The 15,117-nt window shown below is 40.5% G+C and overlaps 1 protein-coding gene across 1 annotated transcript in view; it reads right to left on the bottom strand.

The window, feature by feature from the left end:
* Window positions 1-15,117, bottom strand: part of LOC101653524 (serine/threonine-protein kinase TNNI3K) — a 354,136-nt gene that overhangs the window by 182,730 nt on the left and 156,289 nt on the right. Inside the window, 4 exon segments of the mRNA XM_045291740.1 lie at window positions 1,123-1,231; window positions 1,701-1,805; window positions 1,890-2,034; window positions 9,974-10,112. Coding sequence (XP_045147675.1) covers window positions 1,123-1,231; window positions 1,701-1,805; window positions 1,890-2,034; window positions 9,974-10,112 — 498 coding nt within the window.

Consider the following 15,117-nt stretch of genomic DNA (forward strand, 5'->3'; position numbering starts at 1 on the left):
TCCTCAGAGTAACATCCTTCCTCTTCAATACTGTGAAGAGGTCTTGTGTAGCAGATTTACCTAATGCAAGAGAGATCTTTGGAGCTCTCGACTGTTGCTTCCATGAGCATTGATTGTAGATCCAAACAAGATAAAAGCCTTGACAATTTCAACCTCTTCTACATCTATCATGATGTTACTTATTGGTCCACTTGTGAGGATTTTGGTCTGCTTTACACAAAATTGTAATCCATAGGAAGGGCTGCAATCCTTGATCTTCATCAGCAAGTGCTCAATTTCTTCTAACTTTCAGCAAGCAAGGTTGTGTCATCTGCATACCGTGGGTTGTTAATAAGCCTTCCTCCAATCCTGACATCTTACTCTTCTGCCTGAACTCCAGCGTTTCTGATAATTTTCTCAGCATACAGATTGAACAAGTATGTGGGAGCATGGAACCCCGCCACACAGCTTTCCTCATTTTAAACCAGGCAGTTTCCCCTTGCTCTTTACATGCAACAGAGAAACTTTGGAAATTACTTACTCCCTTAACCTTAATTTTCTCACCTGAAAGAGTGGGTTAATAAATCCAAGGGACTTTCAAAGCATGCATGCAAAAATTCCATTATCCTCTAAATTTATTTTTTCACGAAGCCTTGTATAGCTTCAGCTTCACCCAGTGGTTATGTGGATTAAATGAAGTTATGGATGTAAATCATCTGCATAGAGCCAGTCTCAGTCTCATCTAACTCTTAGTTGATCTGCTTGGTTGTTAAGATATGCCTAGAAATTGATGTAAAATTAAACAGGTTGTTGCCTGATGTATATACACAAGCTTAATTTTACTTCAATATGTATAGCAGCTCTCCCAACTCTATTATTCATTGATCCATGTAAACAATAAATTAGCCCCCCAAAATACATTTTAAGAAGTGACAAACTAGCCTAGGAATCTGTAACGTAAAGGTTAATCAAGGCTTCTATATTCCTAGTTCTTGCCTTTATTTTGATAGCAAAACAGCAACCATCTGAAGAATTACATTGAGTGTTTAAATGCTATTTTCATCTTCTTTTGGGGCATCTTAAAGAGCTATGGTTCTGAGTTATTAGCAAACCCTGTTAGGGTGGAGAAGATGCAATATTTACAGTCCGTTCTTCTCCTTGAGCGTACCTTTTGTACGCAGACTGTTCAAGGCTGTCAGGTATCCCTAGAAAGGAGCGAATGTGCTCGTAGGTGTCTACGTGGCCACCTTGACTAGGCATTTACAGGCAGACAGATGGATTTCTTAGATAGGTAGACACATTTGCACATAAGGTTTAAATGGTGAGGAAAAAGTGTCACTTTTGATGCTGATGAGCTCTGGTAATGAGATTCTCGTCGGAGGAGGATTATGGGCACTGCCCCTTTTGGCACCTTTCCCCAGAGTGAAAAGGAATAGAAGCAATATGCTTACAGATGTTGATATGCCTGTTGCCGTGGCAACATCAGTCTCTGCCTTAATAGCTGCTGCCGAGAATGAAGCATCTGTCTCCTGCCCCATCTGTTGTACTGACTGCAGCATCTGCCTCTCCTTTTCCTCTGTGCATCAAGCTGGACTCCTTGTCCTCTGCCACCTTCTGCGATTGCTCTCTGATGGCAACAGTGGCCATTATTTGTTCTCGCTTTATGTACAAAATTTCAGACGCTGCAAGGGGCTGGCCAGGGCACTTAAATACTCTTTTACCTGTGAAAAGCTGTTTCACTGAAGATGTTTTCCTTAGTCATACTTTCTCTTCCTGCTGTTTGGATGATTTCTTTGGCAACTTTGCATTTGCCATTGTAGCATACCCTAGAGTTAAAGGAAGCACTTTGTTAATCATGAGGGTACACCTAGCACCTCTCGAGGACCTCTGGAATGGTAAAGCATGCTCACAGGTGCAAAGGTGTGTCTCCATAGATGTTAACAGCATGGGGCTGTACTTCGGAGTCACTTTGGAGCAGGTACTTCACTAAGTCATGGTGACCAAAGCGAGAGCAGAAATGAAGTGGGACATGGTCTTCATTGTCCTGAGCACTCACTGCCATCAAGAAGAGAGGAAAAGGCGTGTTATCTCAGAACCCCTGTCTGTCAGCCCTCATGGGTATAGTGCTGGGGCCATTGCTAAGTGCCTGAGAGACTCCTGGAAATTGCCAATTAATGATAATAATAAAAGAACTTAAGTGCAACTAATTTAAAATGTACTAATTCTAGTCTATTGCCTATTACCATGCTGAACAGGCTATCTTCCAGCTCCCACGCATTTTATAGAATGTGTCTAATGAAATTTACCTGGCACAGTGAACTACTAGAGGAAATTAATAAGCATACAAAAGGCAGCCTGATTTCCACTAGTATTTCCTTTCAAGCAGATCCCTGGTCCTTCCTTTGGGAGTTATTAAAAATAGATTCTGGCCAGAATGCTGTCCTGAGAGGATGAGAGTTAGCATCTACGTATTAAAACATGGTTAAGGAGGTTCTGATGTGCCTTTACATATGAACTACCTCACAATTATATACAGGCCAGCATGGTGTAATAAAACGAAAACATATTTTTTAAAGAATGAGGTAGACCTTAATGTGGTACCCCAGAAACGTCATTAAGTGACAGCAGAATCTGTCTCTCTGTGTTTTATTGACAATGCAAAGTTACTAGTTTATGAACATCCTAACAGATTATAGAAAACACTGAGAAGAATAGGAATACCAGAACACTTAATTATGCTCATGTGAGATCCATACATAGACAAGGAGACAGTTGTTGGGAAAGAATGACGGAGTTTGGCATGGGTTAAAAGCAAGGTAGACTATGTAACATGTAATTAAATGTTAATTCTGTTGTGAGTATTACTTTATTTCTTCTCCCAACTAGCCTTATAACACCTTCCTACATCTGGGAAATTATTCATATTTCAACTCCCTATGATAATTTACACCACCTACTAACACACAGTGTGAAAATCTGTTTTCCAAGACCCCCCTGGAATTGAGACACAGGATTAATAGATGGTTTCTGAAGCGCAGTGGAATTACCTTATTTATGGCTTTGAATCTCTGGGTTTACTATTCTGCCAAAAATGTTTGGCTAGCTGGGTTATAATCTTGAAAGGGGTTATTTAATTAGTATGCATACATTGTTGTTAGAACCACTCAATAAAATTAAGTGACCTGACAAGGGATTGGCCATTCTGCGGCCTTGCTGGGAGGGCCATCTCTTGAAATTGATAAGGACCCTGAATATGAACAGCCAACTTGACAGGTTATTTTAGAGCATTTAGGGAATTTTCTAAAAGAGTTAAAATTTTGGTTGAGAGCTGTAACATTGCTGATGGTGTGAGATCGAACGAGATGGTAATGCCAAACAGTAGCAGCATTTCTTGCGGAGGGAACCGCAAGACCACCAGAAAACTGCAGGGCGCTGTGCTGGCTCAGGGATGAGCATCTTTAGGTGGAAGCTTTCTGACAAGGCACGGTGCAACTAGGTACTTGCCAGCCGAGCGAAAAGAGCTGTGACAAGAGTCCAACCAGAGGAGAGGCCCGGCCAGACCCAGTTTCTGAGGCCCATCAGGCACAGCGGGGCTGAACAGCAGAGTAGAACTTCTGGAACCTCCCAGGCCTCCGAGTGGGTCAGAGAGCAGTGCAAAGTGCAGAACCGAACCCGCTGGCATGATGGAAAGGAGCGAAGCCTGCTGCTCTAGCGGAAAAGTGTCCTGACTGACGAACTGCATTCTGTCGCCTGAGTAGTATCCTGTTCCTTCCAAGTTGATCTTGATCCCAGGTTGTTAGCCTCTTACTAACGCTAAGGACAGTTAATGAGTTCTGCGAAGACGCTGAATTATCCAATTATCAAACCCAATCAGGGGAGGAAGAACACTGAGAGGCAGAAAACTAGTCGCCGTTGGAGACAGTGGTGCAGCCGTTTGGACAAGGTGACCGTCTGGGACATCTTGAACTTCTGGTTCATAGCAATCAGCTTTGTGCGGATTCTCATTATAGGAAGTGTGTGTTTTGTGGCCATATTCCAGTTTAGACCTGTTCTCATAGCACAATTATCACATGACCATTTTACTCTCCACAGTGCCCACTTTGGACACATCAATAAAACTCTTCCAAGCAACACGCCACCCCAGATTCTGACTTCAGAACGAAGGACACGCACAGAAGCAGGGCACCATCTGCTGGGAGGGTGGCGGTGGAGGCAATTGCTCCACCCAGTTTCCAGTGTGGTGGCAGGGCTAGCGATTCCAGGCACAGATTCATTTCCGGCCTCAGTGCTAGTGTCTGTCGGTGTGTGGACGCGACCCACATGTGTGTCTTCTCAGACCGCTTTAGGCAGGAGTTATCGGAAGTCAGTTCCTGTGGCTTGCAAACAACGACAACAACAAAATTACTGGTATGCACTTAGCTTTAGCAAGTATTATAGAGTCACTGTTATGAAAGCAAATATGTTAGGTGTTGGAAGTACTGTTTTCTTTCATTTATTGAGAGTTAATACAAGTTTATCATTCTGTAGTTCAATCACATCAAGCAGTCTTGTACAATTCCTACCACAATCCGATTCAAAGCAAACTTTACCTTCCTGGACTCCTGGACATCAGCTCCCTTTTACCACCCCTACCCCCACCATAAATCTCTGGCCCCCCAAAACCCTGATTCTACTTGCTGTCCTTATAGGTTCATCAATTCTGGGTTTCATAGACTGAAAAACAGGAAAACATGTAACATAAACTCAAGAAGGTAACCCCTTTGACATAACACATCTGAGAAAAACCCCAATATGAACAAAGGAAAACACAGCATATGTTGAAAATCAGATCGGGCCTAATGTGTATCAAAGGGGGAATTAACTGACAAGGTTTCAACTGTTCAAATCAGGCTTACCCTTTTGATCTTCTATGTCATCTCTCCAGTGCACTCAGTTTAGTACCCAGTTTCTTCCCGTCCTCTAGTATGGAGAGGCTTGGTTCCTAGGTAGCTCCCACAAATGTATCTTGGGCTCCCATTGTCATCCACAGCCTTCTGCCCACCAGAATCTCACAATTTAGACCCTGATACTAGTCCCTCCTTCAACTTCGGATTCTATGATTTACAGTCCTTTGCTCACTGATGTTGGTGTGCTTCTTCCAAGCAGACTTTGTTGATATCTCACTTAGAAGGCTGTTTGCTTGGAAACAAGCCATTGAGACCCCAGAAGTTATTTTATCTGATAGCCAGGCACCATCTATTTTCCTCACCACATTTTGCTATAGCACCCATACATTCTGTGTTCCCTTCCTGAGGGTAAGTACGGAGCAGGGCCATGATGTAAGAGCTAATTTTTCTTAAGTTGGAGTTAGGATTTAGTGCCAGCCCAGATGTATTGTTTGCTTATCAGTAATAATGGAGTAAATGCCTGGTTGTAGAAATACTGATGGGATTAAAGGAGATCATATGTAGGTAGCACCTAGCATGTATCCTGTATCATATTAGACATTTAATAAAAGTTACACTATCTTTCAATAACTTTCCTTCCTAGGAATATGCTGAGTTTGAAGACCAATCAGCTATCAATGAATACATTTTTTATACTTAAATAACTTACAGAGTCATTGAGTTGTGGACACTTACAGGACTGCAGTAATAATAATTGGACCCCCGGCCCAGTCTTAATTAAACTTTCACAACTAAAATTATGGTATCAACTTCTTCAAAATTATTTGATTAATTTGTGCATCTGTCAAAATATTTTATTTAAAATAAAAATAGCCCCTAACAAATTTAATTAATTCTCATTATTATATGTGTCTGTAGTACACATTCTCTTTAGAACCCAAAGATTGAAGGGAAAAAAAAGGAAAGGGCCTAGGGGGTGGAGAGTCATGAAGCCTGCATGGAAAAGGCAAGGAACACATACTTAATTTAAAAAATGGATTCTCCTCTATGTATGCATGGGATATGCATATGCAAATTATTATGAAAATATAGCAATATTCTTGTATTGGTATAATAATCACTTACTATTTAGTGAAGCCTGGTTTAGATCTTACACTGCTATGTTTTTGGAACACAATCATTCCCATTGTCCTACAAGATCTTAAGCCAATAGGAAATCATTAAGTTGGTCCCTGAGCCCCGCCTCCCAAGATTGTCATTGACAAATGAATCTTTGAATTTTTTTATTTATGAGTGGCTCAGACAGACACTTTTTCTTTCAAAGAATGCCTGTGGCTCTTTTGATGATCCTCCTTATAAAGATACTGTTCCTTTGTTCATATTCTGTTGGAAGTCGGGGAATGTCAATCCCAGGAGTCAATGTTGGAGAGCAGTCAGGAGGTCAGGGCATCTGGAGGATCACATAAGTGTTCTTGAGGTGCCAAAGGGACATTGTTAAGCAGAATGCAGTATAATCCTCCATTAATTCACCATTTACCTTTGGTCATCCTGGCTCCACCCAGCATTCTTCTTCTCTAGTTGAATCAATAAACTTCAAAGTCAATTATTTATTTGATAAATTACCTGTAGTACCCTAGAGATGCTTCCCATCAAAAAAAATGTAAATAACCAGAGAGCAAAACAGGGAGAAGGGGAGATCAGACAGCTTGATGTGCAGTCACCTGTTTTCTGCCTCAGTCTTTGTGATCAACTGGGCTTTGTTTCGAAGCAACTTGCAAAGGCACAAACAGTATACAGTATGTTCACTTTGTCACAGGGAAATGGAATGAATGGTAATCTATTGACTCTAACATATATTATATTGAGAAGTTTTAATTAAGGAGGGTTTCAGACAAAAGAATACATGTAAATAACTATTAGAAAATATTACCACATTTTATGCAAAGAATGCATATATTAAATGGTTTCTTGCAAGCCATGAAAGCCCCATAGACTTTCGTTTTCTCTGAATAAGCACTGTACACATTCCGTGCACATGCACATTCCATGCACAGGCATAGTATATGTTTTGAAAATATAGTACTGCTTAATCCACTGCATAAAAGGGAGCAGGTGCACAGTAATGTTTTTAGAAAGAAAGATTATATAGATGGATGGATGTTTCTGCTTTCTTATTTCTCTTTATAGACCTTTAATATAAAATAAAATTCTACAGATTAGCCTAACAATGTCAGAAGATCCCAGAGGCTCTTTAAAAGAACTCCCAAATGTGCTCTGAATAAACTTTCAATAAAAAATCTGTGTAATAGCTCCAATAAGCTATACTTTTACAAAGTAGAACACTTCATTTTAGTGGACAGGTCTTAAGAATTTTTGCAACGTTTTGTAGTCTCCGTTTCCACGTTGAAGGCTTCTGTTGAAATAGTGATCGCACTTAACATTTAGAAGATAAAAATTATTAAATCTGAATGTACAAGTTCTATTTCCTTCTTTATTAAAGTGAGAAAGTCTGAGGACTGCATCACTAGTTTCTTCTTGGAGAGTGCAGTGAGAGGTTGACCTTTCACTCTCTCTCCACATCCAGTCCCCTTTGCCTCCCCATCACCCTAGGAGGAACAGGAAGAAGACCAGAGCCGGAGATCATACATGACTGAGTAGGTCAAGCTTTCCGAACATGTGAGCTGACGTGGCTATTTTCAGAACTACGTTCGCCTAATTTTGTCACCTGAATTTATTTTCACTTGTGACATTCTGTTACCATGGAAATATACTGTAAACACCAGATTTCCAATTGTGCTGCTTTCAGGGTCATTTACTTACTCTTCCTATATGTTCATTTACCACAGGCAAAGTCCAGAACTGAATTAAATCACTCGGAAGCTTAGCTACAGTTCAGAATAAATGAACTGACAGTAAGTCCTGTGTTATGTCCAGCAGGAGAGCTACTTGTCCATTCTCTGCAATTGGCTGGTGTAAAACTATAAAGAAGCTTGAATATCAAGTTTGTATGAGGAAGAAATAAAAAGGCTTAACACTCTGAGTCACACTGTCTTTTGATTTTTTTAAGTGACTGAGTAGGAGGTATGTCGTACTTTGTGTGAGTCAGAAAGAAGACGCTAAAATTATGTCATATGGCGCTAGAATGTAAGGAATATATGGGTGCAGTACACACTTCAATGCCTTTTCACAAGAGCCCTTTGATCCTGGAGACATGCTGATCATAAATGACACTCATTTTGACACCGCTGCGCTTTGGAATTTTGGAGCAAAAAAAAAAAAAAGCTGAGTTGGCATCGATAATAAAAGGAAAAGGTGATGAGGTTACTGACCCCCCGGAAGAGCAAGGCAGTTTCAAAAACATAATTCTGTGTTCAGTGAGTCACACAGGTGCACCTCTGCCTATCTAAACGGACTGAATGAAAGAGACGGCCCAGACAAGGTCCAAAGGACAGTGATCTCTCTGTACATCCCGCAACTCAGGGTGCTGATAAGAATGCCACAAAGAAGGCACCTGTGTTACTGCACACAGGCTCCTAGAAAACCACACAAACCGTGTTCTTCGATTTATAAAAAAATAACAAGGAAACCCTCCTAGCCTCTCATGGCCATTGTCTCTAGGACCAATAGTGTCTTTGTGATGAGGAGATAAAACAATCATTAGTTTCATTACCTGAAATCCAGTCGGAATTTTGGACCAAGGAACTGACAGTTTTAGAGGTTCTGACAATCTTGTCCTTTGGAAATGCGCATCGTTCCTGCTGCAAAGGCCAACAGCTCTTACCAAGGGGCTTTTAATTAGGTCTCCTGGGGGGTCAATGAAGGATGTGGGATGTGCCTGAGAGAATTTAATGGCAAGCTGGAGCGCTGAGTGAATTCATGTCAAAAACCAGTTTGTGAGGAAATGAGAGAGAAAGAAAGAGAAAGGAAGAAAATCTTTTCAGACTCTACTTATTATCAATATTGAAAAGTTACTTTTATAATTGGTGAAACAAGAAACTTTGGGGAAATTCTTTTCTTTTCATTACTTCTAAAATCCTTCTCTGTCCTCTAAAGTCTGCATTTTCTCCCAATGTGGTCACAACGCTGTTGTTCCATTAAAAGTAATAGAAATAGGATATCTAATGTTAGCGAAGATATTTTATTCCATTAAAAGCAATAGAAATATGATACCTAATGTTAGTGGATATGAGGAGCAACTGGAACTCTCTGATCTTGCTGGGGGGAGTTATAAATAGCACAGCTGGCTGATAAGTCAATTTGGCAAATTTCTAAAATGTAAATATTTGGAAATCCTTTAACCCAGCCATCTTACTTCTAGATATACATATGTATATGAGAATAACGCATACACATCCCCCAATTTGGTGAAGCCTATTTAATCCATAACAAACATTAGAAACACTCAAATACCCATTAAAGGAGAACAGATACAAACATATCAAGTCCATCTTCGGCAATAAAAAAACAAGCTATGATACACGCAATGACATGACATGGATACACATGGATACACATTTGGCTGAAGAAAAGAAACCAATCGCAAACATTATACAACGTTTTCCATAAACAAATATATGCATTTCAGGAGACTGTATCATTAAATTATAGCAAGAAAAGTCTGAGTATTGATGAACGTTGGTGCTGAAGGGGCTTTGGAGAGCAGACATACCATAATTGAACTTTTCAGGGCCTCTTCTATATTCATGGGCCTATTCTATATCTTGATCTGCAAATTATTTCTATCTTACATAAGTAAATGCGCAAGCTCTACATTTACAATTTTAGAGTTTTATTCTATGTAAATCTCATCTCAGTTAAAGAAAAATCAGTGAACAAAACCAAATAGTAATCATTTATATTGGAAACCTCTCATTTTCATTTGAACACCTGATATATTCAGAATTGAGTTAAAACATGTAAAGATAGAATTCACATATGTCTTTACTAAGTATCTACAAATAACAAATTATGACGTGGACAGTAAAACAGTAGATGTATATAGGATTAGCCAAAGATTGAATACAAAGCTTCAGTAACTAACGAAAGTAGAAATAAAAATAATAGTGTTAGTAAGAGATAGCAGAGGTCTGCTAAAAATATCATCTCACCATCTGCTTTGCTGCTTTCTTCCATCAAGAGTTTTGTGATGTTAAAGATGCCTTTAGCAGATGCCAGGTGGAGGGGCTGATCTCCAACTTCACCACTTACATTTACATCAGCACCAAACTTCAAAAGGAGGCGTGGGACCTGAGGAAGCCATGCGTTTGAAATTGATATCAAAAATTGGAAAAGGGCTAAAATTGATATCAAAAGTTACAAAAAGCTTTCAGCAATATAAAAGAAGCTATGTCATCAAGACTCTCTAGGAGGTTATTCTCACCGACGAATAACAGAATAGCTCAACTGGTCTAAGCAGTTTAAAAAAATGGTCTCTGAGCAAAACCCCCCAAAGCAGGGCACTCCAGGGTTAGTTAAGCAACTCACTGTCAGGATCGTGTCAAAGTTAGGGTACTTTCATCCTTGTTTTCTGTCACACTCGGTGGGCATGTGCACGGGAGGAGTTGCAATAGCTGCAGAAGGACACACCAAATTCTCCGCAGGAACACAGAAGACCACCTTTTCTGTTAGAAACAGGGAGCCTCTTTTTTTAAAAAAGATCTTGGAATCCCTTGCTAATTCTGCTTCTGAAGGCATCCCCCGTATCTCCCTGCCATGGCCATCATCAGCTGCCTTTTCCTCAGTCATTTACTGGCAAAAGGATAAGATTTCTTCTGAGTGGCCCAGGCTGACTTTGATGTGAGGTTTCCCTGAGGAGAGACATAACTTATCTAAGTCTAAACAACTAGAGAGTGAGTAGATGCACAAATCATGAGTCTACGAGCAAGGAAAATCATGTGGTCTGAGGAGGCAGTAGTTGAAATAATGATTTTGCACAAGCAATCAATAGTGTCTTCTACTAATCTCATAATGTACAGGATTTTTTTTTTCTGTTGAGAAGCTACATGGTATCCTGATCGAGAGATTAAAGTCAACATTAAAACAAACTTGTTTGAATCTTGTGGGGGGCATTGAGAAAGTTAGTTTCTTTTTTAAAATAAAATAATCTTCTAAAGGCACCTTGGTGGTGTAGTTGTTTTGTGTGGGGCTGCAAACTACAGTTAGCTAACTGAGGTTAGCAGATCAAAGCCACCAGCAGCTCTGCGGGAGAAAGATGGGGCTTTCTTCTCCTGTAAAGAGTTAATTGTCTCAGAAACCCATGGGGTAATATTGTCCTGTCCTACAGGGTCACCATGAGTCTGAATCAACTCGATTTGTTTTTTATGGTTGTTTGGACCTATTTCTTCATCTATAAAATGGCAATAATAGACTTACCTTATGGGTTGTTAGGAGAATCAAATGAGATAATTTGCTTAATATATAATCCTCAATTGACAATACATAATATAGAACCACTGATTGACATCCACAATCTATGTGCTGTGAATGTGTTTTTATTTTTATTAGTGAACTAAGCTAGGATCACTTATTCTCCTGTTTCAGAGTTATCGTGAAGATTGGTAAAAGATGAAGGAGCATTGAAGGAGCTTCATATATATGCTTTTGAAAACCTATTTTTGCCATTTTAAGATGTCCATTGTCATCTCACTTACTAAATTCCATAATACAGGTTCTCATCACACACAAACAATCCTCTCTAAAGCATTCCACCATCTTCTAACAACTTCTCAAAGTCTCCTTCTGGCCAGAGCCAGCAGAGGTTTGCTTGATTCTTAGTTTCCCTGACAGCGCACCAGTAGGCCATCGCTGCTCCTACTGCTGGCGGAGCTCTGGGTCTTTCTCTGGATGTCGGAGTGAATAGGAGGAAGCCCCGGGAGCCCTCAGCATCTTCCTCCATTAGCTGCACTCCATAGCCAAAGGGGCAGAGAGGGCAAAGTGATGAAGCTCTGTCTGAGGACCCTTCTGGTGTTGTTTCATGTAATTTCTTGCATGCCTTTAGATCATTTACATATCCACTCTGTTACTTTAAAAGTAATTTGTCTAAGCCTAACTTATCTCCCCTAAGAATTTCAGAACTTACCTTAGTGGTGGCGAGAAGTAAAATAGAATGCTTCGGTGCCATTAAAATAACAGAGAAGCACTCCCTAATAATCCTGACCATTGACTTGCTAGCACAAAAGAGATTTAAGCTCTAAAATAATTTTGACTTTCTATGTAGCAGCAAATAAACGTGTTTTGAGAAGAAATTCCTCAACAACACAGGGCACATTTGGTAGAAATCTTAGGTAAAATATTCAATGGGTGCGATAAGAAGAAACAAATTTCCTACTGAATATATGTGTGTGTATATACATATATACATCCACACATATATTCAGTAGGAAATTATATATATATATATAATCTCATAAATATATGAGAGAGAACAAGGGGACTCAATCAGCCTTATTAGTAGTTCTATGGCCTTGAGTAAACTATTTGACCTTAAAATATCTCGGTTTCTTTGCAGACAAAATGGAAATAACATATTTCCATATCTCATATAGTTGTGTGATTGAGTTAGTTAATTGTGCCAGCCTGGCCGATAATCACATGTGGTGCTGGTTGAAAGGCGGAGGGATAAATGGGTGGTGAAGCCTCGCCTTTCTAGTTCTCGGGTCTCTTGTTTTGTGATGGTTGCATCGGGTGCAGCTGCCTTAGCAGCTCCCTGCTTCAGCTTGCAAGATTGACTTCCTACAAGACATCCCCAAGGAGAAGCCGCATGGATCTATCCCGATGCAGCCCTGGGTGCTGGAGCAGCCGTGTGGAGACCCCTGCTAGTGCTGAGATGCTTGTTCGTTCACTGACTCAGCTTTCCTGCTACAGTCGGCATTATTGCGTCTGTTTTGTGAGGTGAAGGACTTTGTGGACTGGTGTTGGGTATGGGTTAATGTTGGACTTGTGGGCTTGGGCAGCATTGGGTTGGGATGTTTTCATGATGCACATTTTCTTTGCATAAAACTCTCTCTTATACGTGAGTTGCTGTGGATTTGCTTCCCCAAAGTACCTAGAGTAATACAGTGATTAAATAGATTCCTACATGCAAAGCCTTTGCAAAGTGATGCCAATAAATGCTCGCAGACGGTGAGCGCCTTCGTGGAGTGAGTGTGTGCTTCACGCCTGTGTGGCCTCAGAGGCAGACCGAGACTGAATTCAGGAGAAATCAGAAGAGCAGAAGGCTAAGAACCTTGCACTCCTAAGTAGATATTTCCACTCACACAGAGACTCCATAAATTCTGTGTCTACAACTTTACAATGGACAGTTTTAAACTATCTCAGAAATCGATCGTCTATTAAGCCCTATTATTACATACCTAGGAAATATTCCACTTGGAACAAACATCTACTCTTCTACTTAAAAACAAATAAATAAACAAGTGGCCTGAAACATGGTGCATTAGGCACATTTATCTATCGAGTGTACCAACTCCTTGTCAGCACATTTTTGCAAATGACAAGAGCATCCATAAATTGCTTATGTGCTGCCTTTGCACACAGAAAGTGAGTCCCTTATCATAAAAGGGCCATCCACATTTTAGCATAATTTTATAATTCTGTGGCTATATATTCAGGAAAAAGTAAACAAACTTAATTTTCCTCCCTACATCCATAGAGCCGCTACATTTATGCTGGGTGATGAGGTTAATCGCCAAAGAGGCTGGCTCTATAAATAAACATGCATTTTATACTCCTATATCCCATCTGCACCTGAGTCCCAAAAGCATGGAGTTTTTCTATCACTGGGATGCTGTACTTTCAAAAGCATTTGAGTGCCCAGCTATCCAGCGCACTGCAGTGCACTCTGAGCAGCACATCAATGAAACGAGAAATCTTCTCTAGCTATAGGTCACGCTTCGCAGATCTGAGAGTGTCTAAGCATATGCCAGCGAGCAGAGAAATAAAAGCACCAGGACTAGAGCAGCACAGAGATGCAGCTCAGTTTGATTTTTCAAGTTGAAATCCTCTGGCTATCTAGTGAGTGACATGACCTCCAGGAAGGCACCACAGTATCATTTACTCCCTAATTGAGTACGCCTAGGGGATGAAGTGAAGGAGAGGGACCACGGACTGCTCTGAGTCCAAATGACGTGATGACAACATTTTGTTAAATGGCTTACTTGTCCAACTACATTAATTTCTCTACTTATTTTGGGTTTATTTTTCTCCACCACTCATCTGTCAATTTCTTGCATTGTGATTGCTTATGTATTGCTATGATATTGGAAGCTACTGGACTGATATTTCAAATACCATATTATCATGTGTAGTGAAGTAGATGAGAAACAATAATGAGGAAACCATTCATGATATGGATTTATACAATAGCCACAACAATAGACTCTAACATACCAATGATCATGAAGAAGGGGTGGATGTGGGGAGAGTTTCATATATATATGAAATATATATATATAAATTTCCAATTTCCCATAAATTGGAGCTAGTTTTATGGTAATCAACAAAAATATATTGCCTCAGTTATAGCTGTTTAAAAGTAGCTAAAAAATTGGACAACAACTATCGGCTGGAAGATAAACAAGTGGCCATCTAACTGAGAAACAACAAAACCCACATGAAAGAAGCACACCAGCCTGAGCGATTACAAGGTGTTAAAGGACCAGGTATCAGGCATCAAAGACCAAAAAAATCATATCATTGTGAATGAGGGGAGTGTGGAGTGTGGACCCAGGGCCTATCTATAGGCAACTGGACATCCCTGTGCTTAGAAGGGCTGCAGGGAGGAGACGAGACAGTCAGGCACAGTGTAGCAATGATGAAGCATATGCATTTCCTCTAGTTTCTAAATGCTTCCTCCTTCCCCCTTTCCCCGTCCCGCACTATCATGATACCAATTCTACCTTACAAATCCGGCTGGACCAGAGGATGTACACTGGAACAGATAGGAACTGGAAACACAGTGAATCCAGGACAGATGAACCTCTCAGGACCAGTGGTGAGAGTGGTGATACCGGGAGGGTGGAGGGAAGGTGAGGGAGAAAGGGGGAACAGATGACAAGGATCTACATATAACCTCCTCCGTCGGGGATGAACAATGAAGAAGTGGGTGAAGGGAGACACCGGACGGTGTAAGATATGACAAAATCTGTACCAGTGTACCTCCCCTGGTCCAGCCAGACCTGCAAGATCGAATTTGAGGGTACAGGGAGTCCAGGATGGATGGGCCCTGTGGGACCGGTGGTGTGGGTGGCAGAAC

The sequence above is a fragment of the Echinops telfairi genome, unplaced genomic scaffold (assembly GCF_000313985.2).
Source record: "Echinops telfairi isolate 266 unplaced genomic scaffold, ASM31398v2 ScPeMD7_443;HRSCAF=831, whole genome shotgun sequence".
NCBI lineage: Eukaryota > Metazoa > Chordata > Mammalia > Afrosoricida > Tenrecidae > Echinops > Echinops telfairi.